General features: G+C 44.6%; 1 protein-coding gene across 8 annotated transcripts in view; it reads right to left on the bottom strand.

Moving 5' to 3' along the window:
• hspg2 (heparan sulfate proteoglycan 2) overlaps positions 1-17,291 on the bottom strand; it is a 365,099-nt gene that overhangs the window by 87,231 nt on the left and 260,577 nt on the right. For 5 of the 8 annotated variants that reach the window (XM_033047940.1, XM_033047942.1, XM_033047943.1 and 2 more), the window contains 12 exons: positions 12,425-12,560; positions 11,527-11,678; positions 10,470-10,599; positions 9,154-9,305; positions 7,649-7,775; positions 6,505-6,656; positions 6,286-6,409; positions 3,956-4,107; positions 3,738-3,861; positions 1,496-1,647; positions 1,277-1,400; positions 4-155 (listed from right to left, as the gene is read on the bottom strand). In XM_033047940.1, the coding sequence (XP_032903831.1) occupies positions 4-155; positions 1,277-1,400; positions 1,496-1,647; positions 3,738-3,861; positions 3,956-4,107; positions 6,286-6,409; positions 6,505-6,656; positions 7,649-7,775; positions 9,154-9,305; positions 10,470-10,599; positions 11,527-11,678; positions 12,425-12,560 (1,677 nt within the window). The remainder of the gene's footprint in view (positions 1-3; positions 156-1,276; positions 1,401-1,495; positions 1,648-3,737; positions 3,862-3,955; positions 4,108-6,285; positions 6,410-6,504; positions 6,657-7,648; positions 7,776-9,153; positions 9,306-10,469; positions 10,600-11,526; positions 11,679-12,424; positions 12,561-17,291) is intronic. The other 3 variants (XM_033047944.1, XM_033047946.1, XM_033047947.1) reach the window with 2 other exon arrangements.

Raw genomic sequence — 17,291 nt, 5'->3', positions numbered from 1 at the left:
TACCTGGTGGTTGGTGGTCAGAGGCCCGGCTGTCCTGGACCATGTGATCTTGGGTTGCGGTTGACCTGTGACCTGGCAGTGCAACTCCACCATTTCTCCCTCGGTTACCGAGGTGGGAGTCGGATGGACCAGCACAGTCGGGGGTCGACTTTGGGCTGTGGGTGGTAGGAAGTGGAAGTGAGACAGGGATTAACAACACCCATTTTGATTGTTATATAACAACATGATGAACAGGAATAGAAGATCAAATGACACCTCAACCTTTACTGCAAGCCCTTGATTCCAGCACAATACCCAGGTAATCATGGTTTATAGCCATGGAACACGTGCTGGAGATTTGCACTCTCCGCTTCTTGCTGGATACTTCTGCTTTAAATTGATTTATTTAAATGGAAGCAAGGATTGTGTGGAGGTGATGAATCAAACAAATGTTTTGGAGCAAAGTGGGGAATCAAACTACACTGTCCCTCAACTGATACTTTTCCCAGTCTTTGTTGTATTTGAACAGTTCTCAATCAATAGTTCAATTACCTACTGCCCAGTCAGGGGACAATAGGGAAGTAGCACATGTTGAGATATTATTTTTTGGGGCCAATGGTCGCAGTGTCACTGGGAAATGATGATACGTGTCATCCGATTAAAAACGAATTAATTTTTGGTCTGTAAATGAAATCAGAGGCAGTAATGGATCCCATCTCTTGATTGCTGATCTGAAATGTTTCCTCTCCTTAAATATTAACTTTACAGATCTATAGGATGTGGTTCTTCCTTCCATAATACTCTGGTTATTAAACTCTCTTGAAAGGTTGACTTGGGGGCATCATGGTGGCGCAGCGGTAGAGTTGCTGCCTTACAGCGCCAAGACCCGGGTTTGATCCTGACTATGAATGTTTTCTGTACGGAGTTTGTACATTCTCCCTGTGGCCTGCGTGGGTTTTCTCCGGGATCTCAGCTTTCCTCCCATACATCAAAGACATGCATGATTGTAGGTTAACTGGCTTGTTAAAATTGTAAATTGTCCCTGGTGCGTGTGTAGGGGTAGTGCTATTGTGCGGGGATCGCTTATCGGCGTTGACTTGGTGGGCGGGAGGGCCTATTTCCGTGCTGAACCTCTGAACTAAACTCATCTCCTAAAACTTGTTTACTAACATATAAAGTTGAACAGATTTTTGACCCCAGTTACAATCAAAACTTAGTAGAACTGTGAGGAGCGCAGACAGAGAAAGAATTAAAGTTAGTGCAAATCAATGGTTTTAGAGAATGACAGGCAACATACATATTGAGATGATCAAGACGGAGAATTGGATCTCTTGCATTCCAAGGGCGTTTTGGGCACGGCAGACGTAATCGCCAACGTCAGCGGGACTCACGTGAAGGATGCGCAGCACGGAACCGTCGACCTGAAGATTCAACAGGAAAATCACAGTCTCCGTCACTCACACTCGCCCAGTCCGGGTCCAGTGGCGAGAAACAAAGAGCAGAGGTCATTCCCTACCTGGTGGTTGGTGGTCAGAGGCCCGGCTGTCCTGTACCATGTGATCCGGGGTTGCGGTTGACCTGTGACCTGGCAGTGCAACTCCACCATTTCTCCCTCAGTTACTGAGGTGGGAGAGGGATGGACCAGCACAGTCGGGGGTCGACTTTGGGCTGTGGATGGTAGGAAGTGGAAATGAGACAGAGATTAAAATGAACCATTTTGTTTGTTATATAACAACATAGGGGGCCTGTCCCACTTAGGTGATTTTTTCGGGGACTGCCGGCGACTGTCACAGTCGTAGCAGGTCGCCGAAAAAGCGGTGACTGAACCACCTCTGCGACAATGTCTACAACAAGCTATTACAACCTACCGACTAATCGACGTCACGCTGCGGCAAGCTACCGACAACCGGCGACCCATTAGGACTCCCACCTACGACAACGTATGACGACACAAGCGACAACCTACGACAACCAAAGTCAACCTACAACAAGCAATGACCTTGTCGCCGACAACTGAAGACAATTCAGTCGCCGGTACCTGTCGCCGGTTGACGTAGGTGTTCGCCAACGGTATTCACCGGTCAGCACCCGGCAACAACCAACGTCACCTGGCGACAACCTGCGTCATCCTGGAGACAACCTACGACAGCACCTACGAAGGGAGAAGACAAGCTACGTCAAGCCCAGAGTCACCGAAAAGTTTTGAACATTTCAAAATCCAGCGGCGACCAGAAAAACGGGACTCTTTAGGCGACTTGAGCAGACTCCTCAAGACCATACAGGCGTCACTCCGCGACCATGTGAAAACAGCCTAGTCGCCTATAGTCACCAAAAGAATCGCCTAAGTGGGATAGGGGCTTAAGGAAAAGGAAGAGGAGAAGATCAAATCGCTCCTCAACCTTTACTGCAAGCCCTTGATTCCGGCACAATACCCGGGTAATCATGGTTTATAGCCATGGAGCAGGTGCTGGAGATTTGTACTCTCCGCTTCTTGCTGGATACTTCTGCTTTAAATTGATTTCTTCAAATGGACGCAAGGATTGAGTAGCTGTGAGGATGTGATGAATCAAACAAATGCTTTGGAGCCAAGTGGGGAATCAAACTACACTGCTACTTTTCCCAGTCTTTGTTGTATTTGAACCGTTCTCACTCAATAGTTCAATTACCTACTGCCCGATCAGAGGACAATAGGGAAGTAGCACATGTTGAGATATTATTTTTTGGGGCCAATTTCACGATGGTCACCGTGTCACCGAGAAATTATGATTCGTGTCATTTAACCCGATTAAAAACGCATTAATGTGTGGTCTGTAAATGAAAAAAGAGGCAGTAATGGATCCCATTTCTTGATCACTGATCTGAAATGTTTTCTCTCCTTAAATATTAACTTTACAGATCTATAGGATGTGGTTCTTCCTTCCATAATACTCTGGTTATTAAACTCTCTTGAAAGGTTGACTTGCGGGCACCATGGTGACGCAGCGGTAGAGTTGCTGCCTTACAGAACCAAGACCTGGGGTCGATCTTGACCATGAGTGTTATCTATACGGAGTTTGTACATTCTCCCTGTGGCCTGCGTGGGTTTTCTCCGGGATCTCCCGTTTCCTCACAAACACCAAAGACATTCAGGATCTTAGGTTAATTGGCTTGTTGTAACTTGTCCCTGGTGTGTGTGTGTGTGTAGGATAGTGCTAATGTGCGGGATCGCTTATCCGCGTCGACTTGGTGGGCCGATGGGCCTATTTTCATGCTGGATCTCTAAACTAAGCTAAACTTCTAAAACTTGTTTATTAATATATAAAGTTGAGCAGACTTTTGACCCCAGTTACAATCAAAACTCGGTGGAACTGTGAGGGGCGCAGATGGCACAATGGGCTAAGTGTTCGGCTGGCAACCGGAAGGTAGCCGGTTCGAATCCCGCTTGGAGTGCATACTGTCGTTGTGTCCTTGGGCAAGACACTTCACCCGCCTTTGCCTGTGTGTGAATGTGTGTGAATGTGTGTGAGTGATTGGTGGTGGTCGGAGGGGCCGTATGCGCAGATTGGCAGCCACGCTTCCGTCAGTCTGCCCCAGGGCAGCTGTGGCTACAGAAGTAGCTTACCACCACCGAGTGTGACTGAGGAGTGAATGAATAATGCGATGTAAAGCGCCTTGAGTATTAGAAAGGCGCTATATAAATCCCATCCATTATTATTATTATAGAGAAAGAATTTAAGTTCATGTAAATCAATGGTTTTAGAGAATGACAGGCAACATACATATTGAAGTAATCAAGACGGTGAATTGGATCTCTTGCATTCCGAGGACGTTTTCGGCACGGCAGACGTAATCGCCAACATCAGCGGTACTCGTGCGAAGGATGCGCAGCACGGAACCGTCAACCTGAAGATTCAACAGGAAAATCAGTCTCCGTCACTCACACAAAGCCCAGTCTGGGTCCAGTGGCCAGAAACACGGAGAAGAGGTTGTTCCCTACCTGGTGGTTGGTGGTCAGAGGCCCGGCTGTCCTGTACCATGTGATCCGGGGTTGCGGTTGACCTGTGACCTGGCAGTGCAACTCCACCATTTCTCCCTCGGTTACCGAGGTGGGAGTGGGATGGACCAGCACAGTCGGGGGTCGACTTTGGGCTGTGGATGGTAGGAAGTGGAAGTGAGACAGAGATTAAAATGAACCGTTTTGTTTGTTGAATAACAACATAGGGAACAGGAAGGGGAGAAGATCAAATGGCACCTCAACCTTTAACGCAAGCTCGTGATTCCAGCACAATACCCGGGTAATCATGTTTTATGGGGCAAATGATGGAGATTTTCACTCTCCGCCTCTTGCTGAATACTTCTGCTGTAAATTGTTTTATTTGAATGGAACCAAGGATTGAGTAACTGTGTGATGAATCAAACTGCACTGCCTCACATGTATTATGGTCTGACACTCTTCCCAGCAATTGTTGCTGCAATACCACTGCACGTGAGAGATACAGCATTAACACAAACCCTTCATCGCACCACAACAAACCCTTATCTACCACCCACATACACCAAACCTAATTTTTTTCTTCTCTCTTCAGTAGCTGCACAGAATCAATTTTTGCATGTAATCTACCCACAAATATCTCCTAATTGTGTTTCTAATTTATATCAGTCAATTTCATGAATTGGGACTCTGACTGAGCGATACTGAATCATGTTTTGCCCTCCAAAAGAACGTGAAATATAAATGCCCGGCATGTATATTTTACGTTTCCCATCATAATTTTCATAAGCATAACCACTATTAAAAATAATGTCTCAATCCTTTCTGTATATGCAACTGACCAACTTCTAGGTAGCTGCGGGACTTCACCTTTCATAGTACTGATCTTCATTTGTTTGATAGCAAGGAAGTTGATTGTCTGCTGGAAGCCCCCACAGTCTGGCATTGCTTCCTGTTGCCAAGCTGGTTAGGTCCACCTGAACCTACGTGATCTCCCGGTTGCTAAACACTTTAATTCTCCTTCCCATTCCCACACAGACCTTTCTGTCCTAGGTCTCCTCCATTATCAGAGTGAGGCTAAACGCAAATTGGAGGAACAGCATCTCATAGTTCGCTTAGGCAGCTTACAGCCCAGTGGTATAAATATTGATTTCTCTAACTCCAAGTCACTCTGGTATTCCCGCTCTCTCCATCTCTCCCCCATCCAAGTTGCACTAGTTTCTCGCTTTCACCCAACAAATAGCTACAATTCCTTTACCATCATTACTTTTTTGCATATCTCTCATTCATTGTTCTTTATCTCTCTACATCATCGCCTATATCTCTGGTTTCCCTTATCTCTAACCAGTCTGATGAAGGGTCTCAACCTGAAATGTCACCCATTCCTTCTCTCCAGAGATGTTGCCTGTCCCTCTGTGTTACTCCAGCTTTTCGTGTCTATTAGTTAGCATACTGAATGGCTGATTTGCCTCAGAACCGTGATCCCGAGCCATGAAGACTTGCATGTGAAACCACATCAAATATTTACTGTGATCCCGAATTAGCAACATGATTTGTACAGTTCTTAATCACTACTTCAATTGCCTCCTGCACGTGGGACGTGTTGAGATATGATTTTCTGGGGCTAATGACCACTCATAGAAACATAGAAACGTAGAAAATAGGTGCAGGAGGAGGACATTCGGCCCTTTGAGCCAGCATCGTCATTCATTGTGATCATGGCTGATCGTCCCTAATCAATAACCCTGCCTTCTTCCATATCCCTTGACTCCACTAGCCCCTAGAGCTCTATCTAACTCTCTCTTAAATCCATCCAGTGATTTGGCCTCCATTGCCCTCTGTGGCAGGGAATTCCACAAATTCACAACTCTCTGGGTGAAAATGTTTTTTCTCACCTCAGTCTAAAATGGCCTTCCCTTTATTCTAAGACTGTGGCCCCTGGTTCTGGACTCGCCCAACATTGGGAACATTTTTCCTGCATCTAGCTTGTCCAGTCCTTTTATAATTTTATGTGTTTCTATAAAATCCTGATGAAAAACACTTTAATGGGCGATATGTAAATGTGAAAAGAAGCAGGAATGGATTTGATTTGTGGACTACTGATTGGAAACATTTTCTCTCATTAAATATTACATTTACAGACCCATAAGATGAGCGTCCTTCTATAATACACTGGTTATCAGACTCTCCTTGAAAATCTTGTTTGGGAACATACAAAGTTGAACAAACATTTGACCTAAGCTGCAGTCAACACTGTGCAACTGTGAGGGGCACAGACAGAGAAAGAATGAAAGTTAGTGCAAATCAAAGCTTCTGGAGAATGACAGGCAACATACATATTGAGATGATCAAGACGGAGAATTTGATCTCTTGCATTCCAAGGACGTTTTCGGCACGGCACATGAAATCGCCAGCGTCAGCGGAAGTCACTTGAAGGATGCGCAGCACGGAACCGTCAACCTGAAGATTCAACAGGAAAATCACAGTCTCCGTCACTCACACTCGCCCAGACCGGGTCCAGTGGCCAGAAACACGGAGCAGAGGTCGTTCCCTACCTGGTGGTTGGTGGTCAGAGGCCCGGCTGTCCTGTACCATGTGATCTGGGGTTGCGGATGACCTGTGACCTGGCAGTGCAACTCCACCATTTCTCCCTCGGTTACCGAGGTGGGAGAGGGATGGACCAGCACGATCGGGGGGCTTCTCTGTGCTGTGGGAGAATGAGAGAAGTTAATTCAAAATGGGTTGTAGAGATTCTCCTAATTGGGAGATCACAGTAAGTTTCTGGTACCTGATTGTGCTAACTGTTAAAATATTTCAAGTGACTGATAGGGACAAAGCTTTGGCCAGAGTTATTTATTTGAGGAACATATATTTTTATCTGGCTTAGCTACTGCTATTCTGCCTTCTGAACCAGGGCTAGGAACATAAACCTGGCTACATGGGTTTATCAATGTTTGCATTTCTGTGCCCTTGGAGAGGGTGATAGATTGTCACACCCATTTTCAGTTCTATTCCAATCCACTGTGACAATTCTTGATCCATAATCATTACCAGGTTACAATTAATCATCTCAATTTTAATGGAATGGAACAGAATAGGGCTTACATTTTATCCAACTTGTTCCACCTGTCAATAATATAATGGCTAATATCCCTAATCCTCTCTCCCATCCCGGGAGAAAGCAGGCACGAGGTACTGATTTTGGATGATCAGCCATGACCATATTGAATGGCGGGTCTAGCTCGAAGGGCCGCATGGCCTACGCCTGCACCTATTTTTCTCTTTCCCAAAGTGCTCATACATCTATGCCTTAGTCTTGACAAGAGTTGACCTTGGTTATTCTACTGGCCTATGCGATAGAAAATGTCAAAGCTTCACAAGCCTAAGTGAGAAAGTCAAATCCGCACACGGCAACAGATGACCTTAGGAAGGGTGGAGTCCATATTGGCCCATCATTAGATGGGGAGGATGTGCTAATGACAGGGATACAGGATGCAAGTGGTTCGGTATAAACCATTATCTGTAGTTCCTACCTACACATGATGATGTTATGTTTTTCTCGAACGCCACTTGCTATTAATTGACAATATCTTTATCAATATCCTTCCTACATCTACCCGCGCTACTTTTAACCATCCTCCCTATCATTTGATGCTCAGACATGCAAGCAAAATGGTAGAAGAATATCGGGTTACGTACAGGGTGATGCGGTGACTGACACGGAAAATTTGACCTCTCGCCTTCCAAGGTTATTTTCGGCACGGCAGATGTAGTCTCCGATGTCAGGCGGCATGATGTGAAGGATTCGCAGCACAGAACCCTGCACCTGGAGCGTCAAGAGGAAAATCAGGGGCTGGTTTCAGTGGGGACAAAAACGTTGACAGCAGCAATGGATGGACAGGAGACACACGGAAGGAGTAAGGATCAATGTTTGCTCATCTTCCGACTGGGAAATCAGTTCATTTTAGTTCATTGTCACGTGTACCGGGGTACAGTGAAAAGCTTTTGTCACGTGCTAACCAGTCAGCGGAAAGACTATACATGATTATACATTTGAGCCATTCACAGTGTACAAATACATGATTGGGGATTACGTTTAGTGCGAGATAATGCCAGTAAAGTCCGATCAAAGATAGTCTGAGGGTCACCAATGAGGTAGATAGTAGTTCAGCACTGCTCTCTAGTTGTGGTAGGATGGTTCAGTTGCCTGATAACAGCTGGGAAGAAACTGTCCCTGAATGAAAACCAAAGCAAGAATGGAAAGCCCAGCTGTGAGTCCACTTCTTCATTGCCATTCAGTGACCTGGGCGGCACAGTGGCACGGCAGGTAGAACAGCTGTGTCATGGCTCCAACGCCCCTGCTTCAATGCTGACCGCTGGTGCTGCCTGTATGAAGTTTGTATGTTCTCCCTGTGACCAGGCACTTGTTTTCTCCCACATCCCAAAGGCAGGCTGGTTGGTTCATAGCCCACTAAATGTTTCCCCTTGTTTTAGGGGGGCACAGTGGTGCAGCTGGGAGAGCTGCAGCCTCACATCGCCAGAGACCCAGGTTTGAAAGTGACTTCATGAGCTGCCTGTGTGGAGTTTGCACGTTCTCCCAGTGACAGCGTGGGTTTCCTCCCGGTGCTCTGGTTTCCTCCCGCATCCCAAAGACGCATGGGTTTGTCGGTTAATTGGCCTCTGTAAAGCACCCCTAGTGTGTCGGGAGCGGATGAGAAAGTGGGATAACATGGAACTAGGGTGAACGGGTGATCGATAGATAGTGGGTATGGACTCAGTGGGCCGAAGGGCCTATTTCCATGCTAAGTAAAAGTGGTATAAAACTCAAAGTGCAGTTGATGTGTTGGTGAGAATAAATCACAGTGAGAAAGGAAGGGGAAATAAGGGGGAATAATTATGGTATTATCCTGCTCACCACTGGTCAGGACTGAGGGGGCAATTGGCTTCCTGTGTTGTGATATCTAAGTAAAGCAGGCGGGGGATGCACAGAACTACATGTAGGGCAAGGATTCATTCTGGGCAAAGATATTGTTTCTCACTGTACACAATGACCCAAGTACAATACTGGATAGATATGGAGGATTGCTCAAAGTGTGGTTGCTTGGGTCTTTGAGCCAGCATCAATAAGGGGCCGTATTTTGCCCGATTAAACAGGCTCCCCCACGGACAGAGAATGCAGAGTTTTCTCCATCACCTTCACCTACCTGGTGATTGGCGGTTAGAGGGCCCCCCGTCCTGTGCCATGTGACCCTGGGTTGTGGTTGACCTGTGACCTGGCAGTGTAACTCTAGCGATTCTCCCTCTGTTACCGTGCTGGGAGAGGAGTAAACGTTGACCGTCGGGGCTGCTTTTCTTGCTGTGGAAAGAGGAAAGACCAGAGCAGAATGTGAATGAGATGATTCACGAACAGAGATGCTGTTCTTGGCTAAATCCTCGCCATACTCATTACAATGAAAACATTCCAGTGAAGGGCAGGGTCGAATAGTTGAGTCACCTGGCAATTGGTTTTAACCAAGGAAATAACACAAATTGCTGGAGTAACTCAGGGGGGCAGGCAGCATCCCTGGAGAACATGGGTAGGTGACCTATCGGGTCGTAACCCTTCTTCACCTATCCAATGTTCTCCAGAGATGCTGCCTGACCTGCTGAGTTACTCCAGCATTTTGTGTCTTTTCTTGGTAAACCAGCATCTCCAGTTCCTTGTTTCAACATCATAGTTTGAACCTTAGTGCAGCACAGTGGTAGAGTTGCTGCCTTACAGCGCCTGAGACCTCGGGTACTGACTGCACGGAGTTTGCTCGTTCTCCCTGTGCCATTGGAGGTTTTCTCCCACATTCCAAAGACATGCAGGTTTGTAGGTTAATTGGCTTCTGTAAATTGTCCTCAGTGTGTAGGATAGAACACGTGTATGGTTGATGGCTAGGTGGCAAGGACACGGTGGACTGATGGACCTGTTTCCACACAGAAACACATTTATTTTTGGAAGTCATGGGCTTCAGGGGTAGGGGAAGAGATGTGGATGGAAGTCTGGGTAAGAATATTTTCACCCAGAGGTTGGTGAAAATCTGGAACACACTGCCTGGGTGGGTGATGGAGGCAGAGACTCACAACATTTAAGTATCTAAATGATACTTAATCTAAATCCATCTAAATAATGGATGACATCTCAATGAGCACAAGAATCACCAAGGCACAGAAAGCTATGGGTCAAGTGTTGGGCATAGGGATTATTATAAACACCAGGTTTATAATTTGCAGGAACTATTGCAACATTTAAGAATAATTTAGATAGGTACATGGATAGGATAGAATTAGAGGGATATGGGCCAAATGCAGGCAGGTGACCAGTGTAGATGGGATATGTTGGTTGGTGTGGTAAGTTGGGCCAATGGGCCTGTTTCCACACTGAATGACTCTATGACTAGGTACTTGATTGTTGACGTTGGCGTGATATGGCAAAGGGCCTATTTCTATGCGGTTTGATTCTATGAGACCGAGTTAGAAGGTATGAGATACGTACGTGAGACAGCGGACGTGATGGAAACAGACACGGCCACATCCTGCATTCCCAGGCTGTTTTCCGCGTGACAGATGTAACTCCCGGCTTCAGCCCGAGTTGCCGGCCGGATACGCAGCACCGGACCCTGAACCTACAGGATCAGAAGATATTCCCCGTCACCACTCTGCTGTCTTCACCGCTCGAAAATACACACACTGCAGTGACCAGCATGACACTGGAATCGTGAAAACATCCACACAACCAACGACAGAGACCTGAGGAGAAGCATCTCTCAGCTCCTGCTCAGTGACAGATTTATACATGAATCAGAAGAGGAAACAAGGATAATTCAGGAAATTACAGGCCAGTGAGCATTAGTTCAGTGTTTGGAAGCTATCAGAGAGGATTCATCAGGAAAGGATTTACAGCATTTGCATTTGGAAGAGAATGGGCTATTTGGAGACAGACAGCATGGCTTTGCCCAATGCAGGTCATACCTTACTAAAGTGATTGAGTTTTTTTGAGGAGGTGATGAAGGTGATTGTTGAGGGTAGGGCAGTTAATGTTGTGAACATGGAGTTTGGTAGGAAATTTGACATGGCCCCTCATAGTAGGTTGATCCAGAAGATGTGATCCACACCAACCTGGTCATTTGCATTCAGAACCGGCTTATACTTAGAAGACAGGGAAGTGGTAGAAGGGCGTTTTTCTGGCTGGATGTCTGTGACCGTCTTGGACAGAAATGTAGATGGGTTTATTTATTAAATTTGCAGATAACACAAAAACTGATGGATTTACAAAAGTGAGAAAGGCTGCCAAAAAATTCTGTGGCATTTAGATTAGGTACAGATATGGGCCAAGGAATGGCAGAAGGAATGTAATCTTTGCAAGTATGAGATGTTGTCATGAAAGGAGATATGATAGTTGCATTTAAGTGGGACATGAATGTGTAGGGAATGGAGGGATAAGGATCATGTGCAGATAGAAGGGATTAGTTTAATTTGGTGTATTGATCAGCACAGACATGGTGGGCTGAAGGGCCTGTTCCTGTGCAGCACTGTTCCATGCTCTTATTTACCTGGTGATTGGTGGTCAGGCGACCACGTGCCCTTCGCCATGTGATCACAGGTTGAGGGTCACCAGTTGCCTGGCAGTATAACTCCAGTGTTTCTCCATCTCTGACTGTGGCAGGCGAAGGCTGAATTCTAACCATTGGTACAGAGCCTTGAGCTGTGGGGAGAATGAAAACAAACAGTTAAAACGTGTTGCAAAGGAAAAATATTCCTTGATTTTCAGAGTGGTCGGAATCATGAGGAAAATACACACATATTTTTGCACATCTTCATCATAGTCAAGAAATATTTCTGAATAAAGCAATAACATTAAATATGAAGAGCAACATTTTCATGAGGAGTGGACTGAATTGATACCTTAATTTCATAAAATTACATTGTATAATTTTTTAAACCACAACATTAACCTTGGCACCAATTTTTTCCGTCGTTGTAGTCTTTGGTACATGGGAAAGCATGCTGATCATTTTAAATTAAATGTTTTGGATAATAATAAATAATATATATTGCATTTTTGCCAATCATAGTTTTATGTCACCAAATATGCTACAGTAGATCTGGGTGTAATATTTAGTTTAGATTAGCTTTAGTTTAGAGATACAGCGTGGAAACAAGCCCTTCGGCCCACCAAGTCTGCACCGACCTGCGATCCTACACACTAGGGACAATATTACAATTTTACAATCATTTTCCAAAATGATCAGTCTGAAGGAAGAGTCCCAACTGAAAACCTATCCATGTTTTCCAGAGATGCTGCTTGACCCATTGAGTTACTCCAGCATTTCGTAACCCTTTTGTGTAAAGCAGCATGAACAATTCTTTTTTTCCACAGTAGCAATGGAAAGCTGGATTTGTGCCAACCTTAGGCATTAAGCTTGATAGGTTTGGAAAACGGATACCTACAGGCAAAGACCATCACTTCTATGCGACCTTCTGTGGACCCAGCAGCGTTGGTTCCCACACACAAGTAGACACCGGAATGGGCAGTGGTGATCGAAGGGATAACCAGAGTTCCAATATCAGTTCGTTCAATCTTCGCCTGGTAAAATTAAAAGCACTTTGCATCACATGACAAAATATTGTTGCACTTACATATAATCACAAGATACAGTTATGTTGAGAACCTTATGTCTGTTTGCTATGCTTGCCAATTCCTTTCATTATGAAGTTCTGCATCCACAGGTAAAAAGCAATTACCTATCAACCATGCTTCCAATGGAAGGAGGGTACAATTGCATCCTAACAAATATCCACCAACAGTTACATCCATATATTGGTTTGCAGATTTATAATTAGTTTCGAGCCAGGGTCCCAGGTGCTGTGAGGCTTAATGAAGGCATAAAATTATGATGCAAGTTGGGGCTTCATTAAACAATAGTACTTGCCTCAACTACCTCCTCCGGCAACTCATTCCATACCATCTCAGTCCTCTGGGTCTCCCTACCCTGCGTCTATCCGATCTACTCCTCTCAAACATTTTGTACACATCTTTCACTATAACACACATGGTGACTCTGCATCAAGTCACCATAGCAGCCTGTTGTCCATTTTGGTCTGACAACACTCCTGTGCATGGAAGACACTATACAGATACCGGCATCAGTTGGGCTTCTAATGGCTACCTCATTGAGACCTTAAGTAGAGTGAAGTGACCCATTTTATTGAAGACTGCCTGGAATTTGATCTAATCTGCTCTGAAGTCACTATCCCATTTCACCATTATTCAAAGCAGCAATTAACTCCCAACCAAGATTCCCCCTAAAAGGACACAAGGTGCTGGAGTAACTCAGCATGTCAGACAGCATCTCTGTAGAACATGGATAGGTGATGTTTCCGGTCGGGATTCTTCAGAAGAATGGCCCTGAGTCGAAACATCAGCTCTCCATGTTCTCTAGAGAAGTTACCTGACCCACTGAGTCACTCCAGCACTTTGCATCCTTTTGTGTGAACCAGCATCTGCAGTTCCTTGTTTCTAAATCCCCCCCCCCCCCCCCCACTGGAAAAGTTTGGTTTCAGTAACAAGGGGAACATCATTTACTGAAGTACCAAAACATTTAAAAATGATAAACATCAGTTAGCACTCAAAAGCGAATTAGTTATTTGACATCTGTAATGTTGAATTACACTGCTTCAGCCTGCCAGAAGGGGGCACATTTGCCCATGTCACACCGTGAAGATTAGCTGTTGGAAGTTATGGAGGATCAAATTTCACAGGAATAGACCCTTGATTCACCAAGGTCATACGGACCTTGATGTTCTACTTGAGTTTCTTTTAATTTTCTTTTATCTAATCCTATTTTCATACCCCTTCATTCCCTTCCAATCCATTCCCTCATGATGGGACCTGCTGAATTCCAGTGCGCTGTCGAGAACAAAGGAGGACCCAGCGCGGAGGAACCGCTGTGAGGGGGGGGAGTAGGGGGGAGAACAAAGGAGGATATGGCACGGAATACTTTGTGACTTTGTCGGTGCCCTTTATGTGGCCACTCTTTGCATACCATGCGTGTGCAAATCAAAGAATATCACTGTGACTTGTCACATGTGTTAATAAAGTATCTATTCAAAGTCTCCCTAGATCTCGGACGGCTAAAATGCCTGGTCAGGTATCACTGATGTGATTGGAATGTACTTCATTTGGCGCCACTTAGTCAATCGATCAGAAAGATAAATCTATTTATCAGAAAAACACTACGTTTTGGTTTGAGAAAACACAACTTCCAAATGAGCTCGGAAATCTCTAGAGTCATCAAATTCCAGTAACATTTTCCAATGAGCGTCGTGAGATTAAAGAGTTAATGGTAGGTCGAGCACTTACCTGCTGGTTTAGCATTGAGGTTGTGATTTAATCATAAAACCACTGTAAAATTCTACAGAAAATCATTTTATACAAATACACAAACATGCATGCTATCTATTATCTGAGCACTCAAGTGTAAAACTCAGTACTGTTGACAACCTTAAAAATCTTAATTCACACACATGGTTTTTGGCCGACAGACAAAGGGTGTTTTTACACATCTTTACACGTAGATTTCAATTAATCCATTGTCCTTGATCATGTGTGGACAGGGAACAGAGTATTAAGGCAATTGACGAAGTAACAAATATTAAACCAAGTGAAAACAGGTAACAAAGTCTTGAAGCAATTCACAAAACTAACAAGGCATTAAAGCAAATGACAAAGTAACAAGGTATTAAACCTAAGATAGGGGTAACAAAATAGTAAAAAGCATTGGCAAAGAAACAAAGTACAAAACCAAGTGATGAAGGTGACAAAATATTAAAGCAATTGACAAAAGTACTACAGATCTGTTATTCCAAGAGCTCATCACAACTCCAAAACTCATTCTCAAACACACAATCTGTCTGGAGAGCCACAAGTATTAGGGTAATAGTGCGAGACAAATTGCTTTCAGGCCATTCCACTTTTTACCTCAGATGGACGAACAAATATCAGCTAACGGTCTGACCTATTGTGTTTCCGATTCAAATGTTTCTCTATACTTTGAAGGGATTTTATCCTTCAAGTGCCTGGTGCAGCCTGCATTTTAACATGGCTCATCTGTTCATAAATCTCATATTTGCCAGTTCGCTAACCGTAATCTTTTCAGAAAAACATGACCAAACGTTTCAGCCTAAAGATTGTGGCGAGCCATGAGCTTGGAACGAATAGTCAGAGTTGGGAAGATATAATTAGTGATGCCGTAGTTATTTGAATGAATCTGAGCTGTGTCCCTGGGTTGGAGACTACAAGATAGGTTTGATTGTGGAATAATGGATGCGCATTCCAGCTACCAGACATGCAAGATCCAATATAGACGCAAGTGCTGGATTAACTCAGTGGGACAGGCAGCATCTCTGGAGAAAAAGGATGGGTGACCTTTTGGGTTAGAACTGAATCTTCAGACTGAAGGGTCCCAACCCAAAAATCCAACTAGGATTTTTCTCCAGAGATGTTGCCTGACCCGCTGAGTTACTCCAGCACTTTGTGCCTATCTTCAGTAGCAGTTCCTTTCTACACACAAGATCAAATGTTTAAACAGGCAATAAGGAAATGGTCTCTAAAACTGTGATTGATTTTTGACTGGTGAAGAATGCTGTGGTAACTACAGTGTCCATATCAATGGAAGGAGATCAAACAGTGAACCTGGGACTCTGAACTGCGTGTGGCAGGGATAGTGGTCCAACCAGATTGTTGAGGTGGGGAAATCATTTGGCACAATGGCAAAGTGCCAGAGACCCAAGTTCAATCCTGACCTCAGGTACTGTGTGTGTGGGGTTTGCACATTCTCTCTGTGATCGCATGGGTGGTCCGGTGCCTGGTTCCTCCCACATCTAAAGATGTGCGGGTTTGTAGGTTAATTGGCCTCTGTAAATGGCTCCTAATCTGCAGGGATTGAATGAGAAAGTGAAATATTGAACCAATGTGAACTGCCAATCGATGGTTGGCATGGACTCGGTGGGCCAGAGGGTCCGTTTTCATGCTGTATCTCTAAACGAAACAAAAAACCGCTCTACATGCAGGACTAGTGAAAATAAAGCAGGGCCATAGCCAGCTGGAGTTCCAACAGGAGGGGAATAACTGCAGCAGGAAACCATCTAAAACCTAACACCCAAGACCATATTTTAAATACCATTTACACCACTACTGCTGATTAAGAAAAATCAGCAAATGTCATCATGAAAAGCAGAAGCAACCTCAACGCTGACCTGTAATATTTATTCAAAGCTATGACAAGCCTCACTCAACAACAGGAGACACTGTTGAGTGCGGGGGAAGAATTCAACCTACATGATAGGATATCTTATCTCCTAACAGGCTGGAGGTGAATAAATGGGCTCCCTGGGAAATACTGAGGGTCTGGGAATTATTTCATGAATATTAGTGAGAAATGTTGAAAAGCCTGAGGGCTCAAAAAGAACCAAAATGTAACATTTCTGACCAGCATCAAATGAAGTTCAGAGAAGCTTGCTGCCGCAACAATATCTAGTGAAAGTTTGGTTCAAAGCAAAAAATAGGAGAACAACCACAAAAAGATCACAGGAAGTCTCTTCGACGAGTCTGAAAATACATTCAAATAACGTTTATATTTTCCTTTTGTCAGTGCCCCTTGCTTAATATCCGTTGCAAACAATAGAAGGGTGACAACAATAAAGTACCAATGAAGGATTGTGTCTGGTGATCTAACTGCTCCAGGGCTGTTGCAATGTTGAGGATAGTCTACATTCTAAAGATAGTCTGCGAGAAGCCGTTGAATAAAGGAGGCACACTTTAGTTTAGTTTAGAGATATGGCGTGGAAACACCGAGTCTGCGCCATTCAGCAGTCCCCGCACGTTAACACTATCCTACACTAAGGACAATTTTGTGTTTATATACCAAGCCAATTAACCTACAAACCTGTACGTCTTTGTGTGTGAGGAAACCGGGGATCCTGGAGAAAACCCACGCAGGTCATGGGGAGAACACACTAACTCCATACGGACAGGCACCCATAGTCAGGATCGAACCCGGGTCCCTGGCGTTATCAGGCAGCAACTCTACCTCCTCTGGTCACCGTGCCACCCAGCTGCATGAATTGCATGTCACGTGTGTATCATTCAGTACGGTGGGTCTTGCTTGAAGTGAAAAACCTACTGAAGCCACAATTTATAAGGAGTCACTGCTTTGACGGACCTTTTGCTCGTTCATCCTATTTTTTTTTCTTCTGAGGCTCAGTAGTAAATATTCTCCTATATTACTTGTACTATATTACTGACACCTTGAAGGTG

This window comes from Amblyraja radiata, chromosome 31 (genome assembly GCF_010909765.2).
Source record: "Amblyraja radiata isolate CabotCenter1 chromosome 31, sAmbRad1.1.pri, whole genome shotgun sequence".
NCBI lineage: Eukaryota > Metazoa > Chordata > Chondrichthyes > Rajiformes > Rajidae > Amblyraja > Amblyraja radiata.
This window is presented reverse-complemented; position numbering and strand designations above follow the sequence as displayed.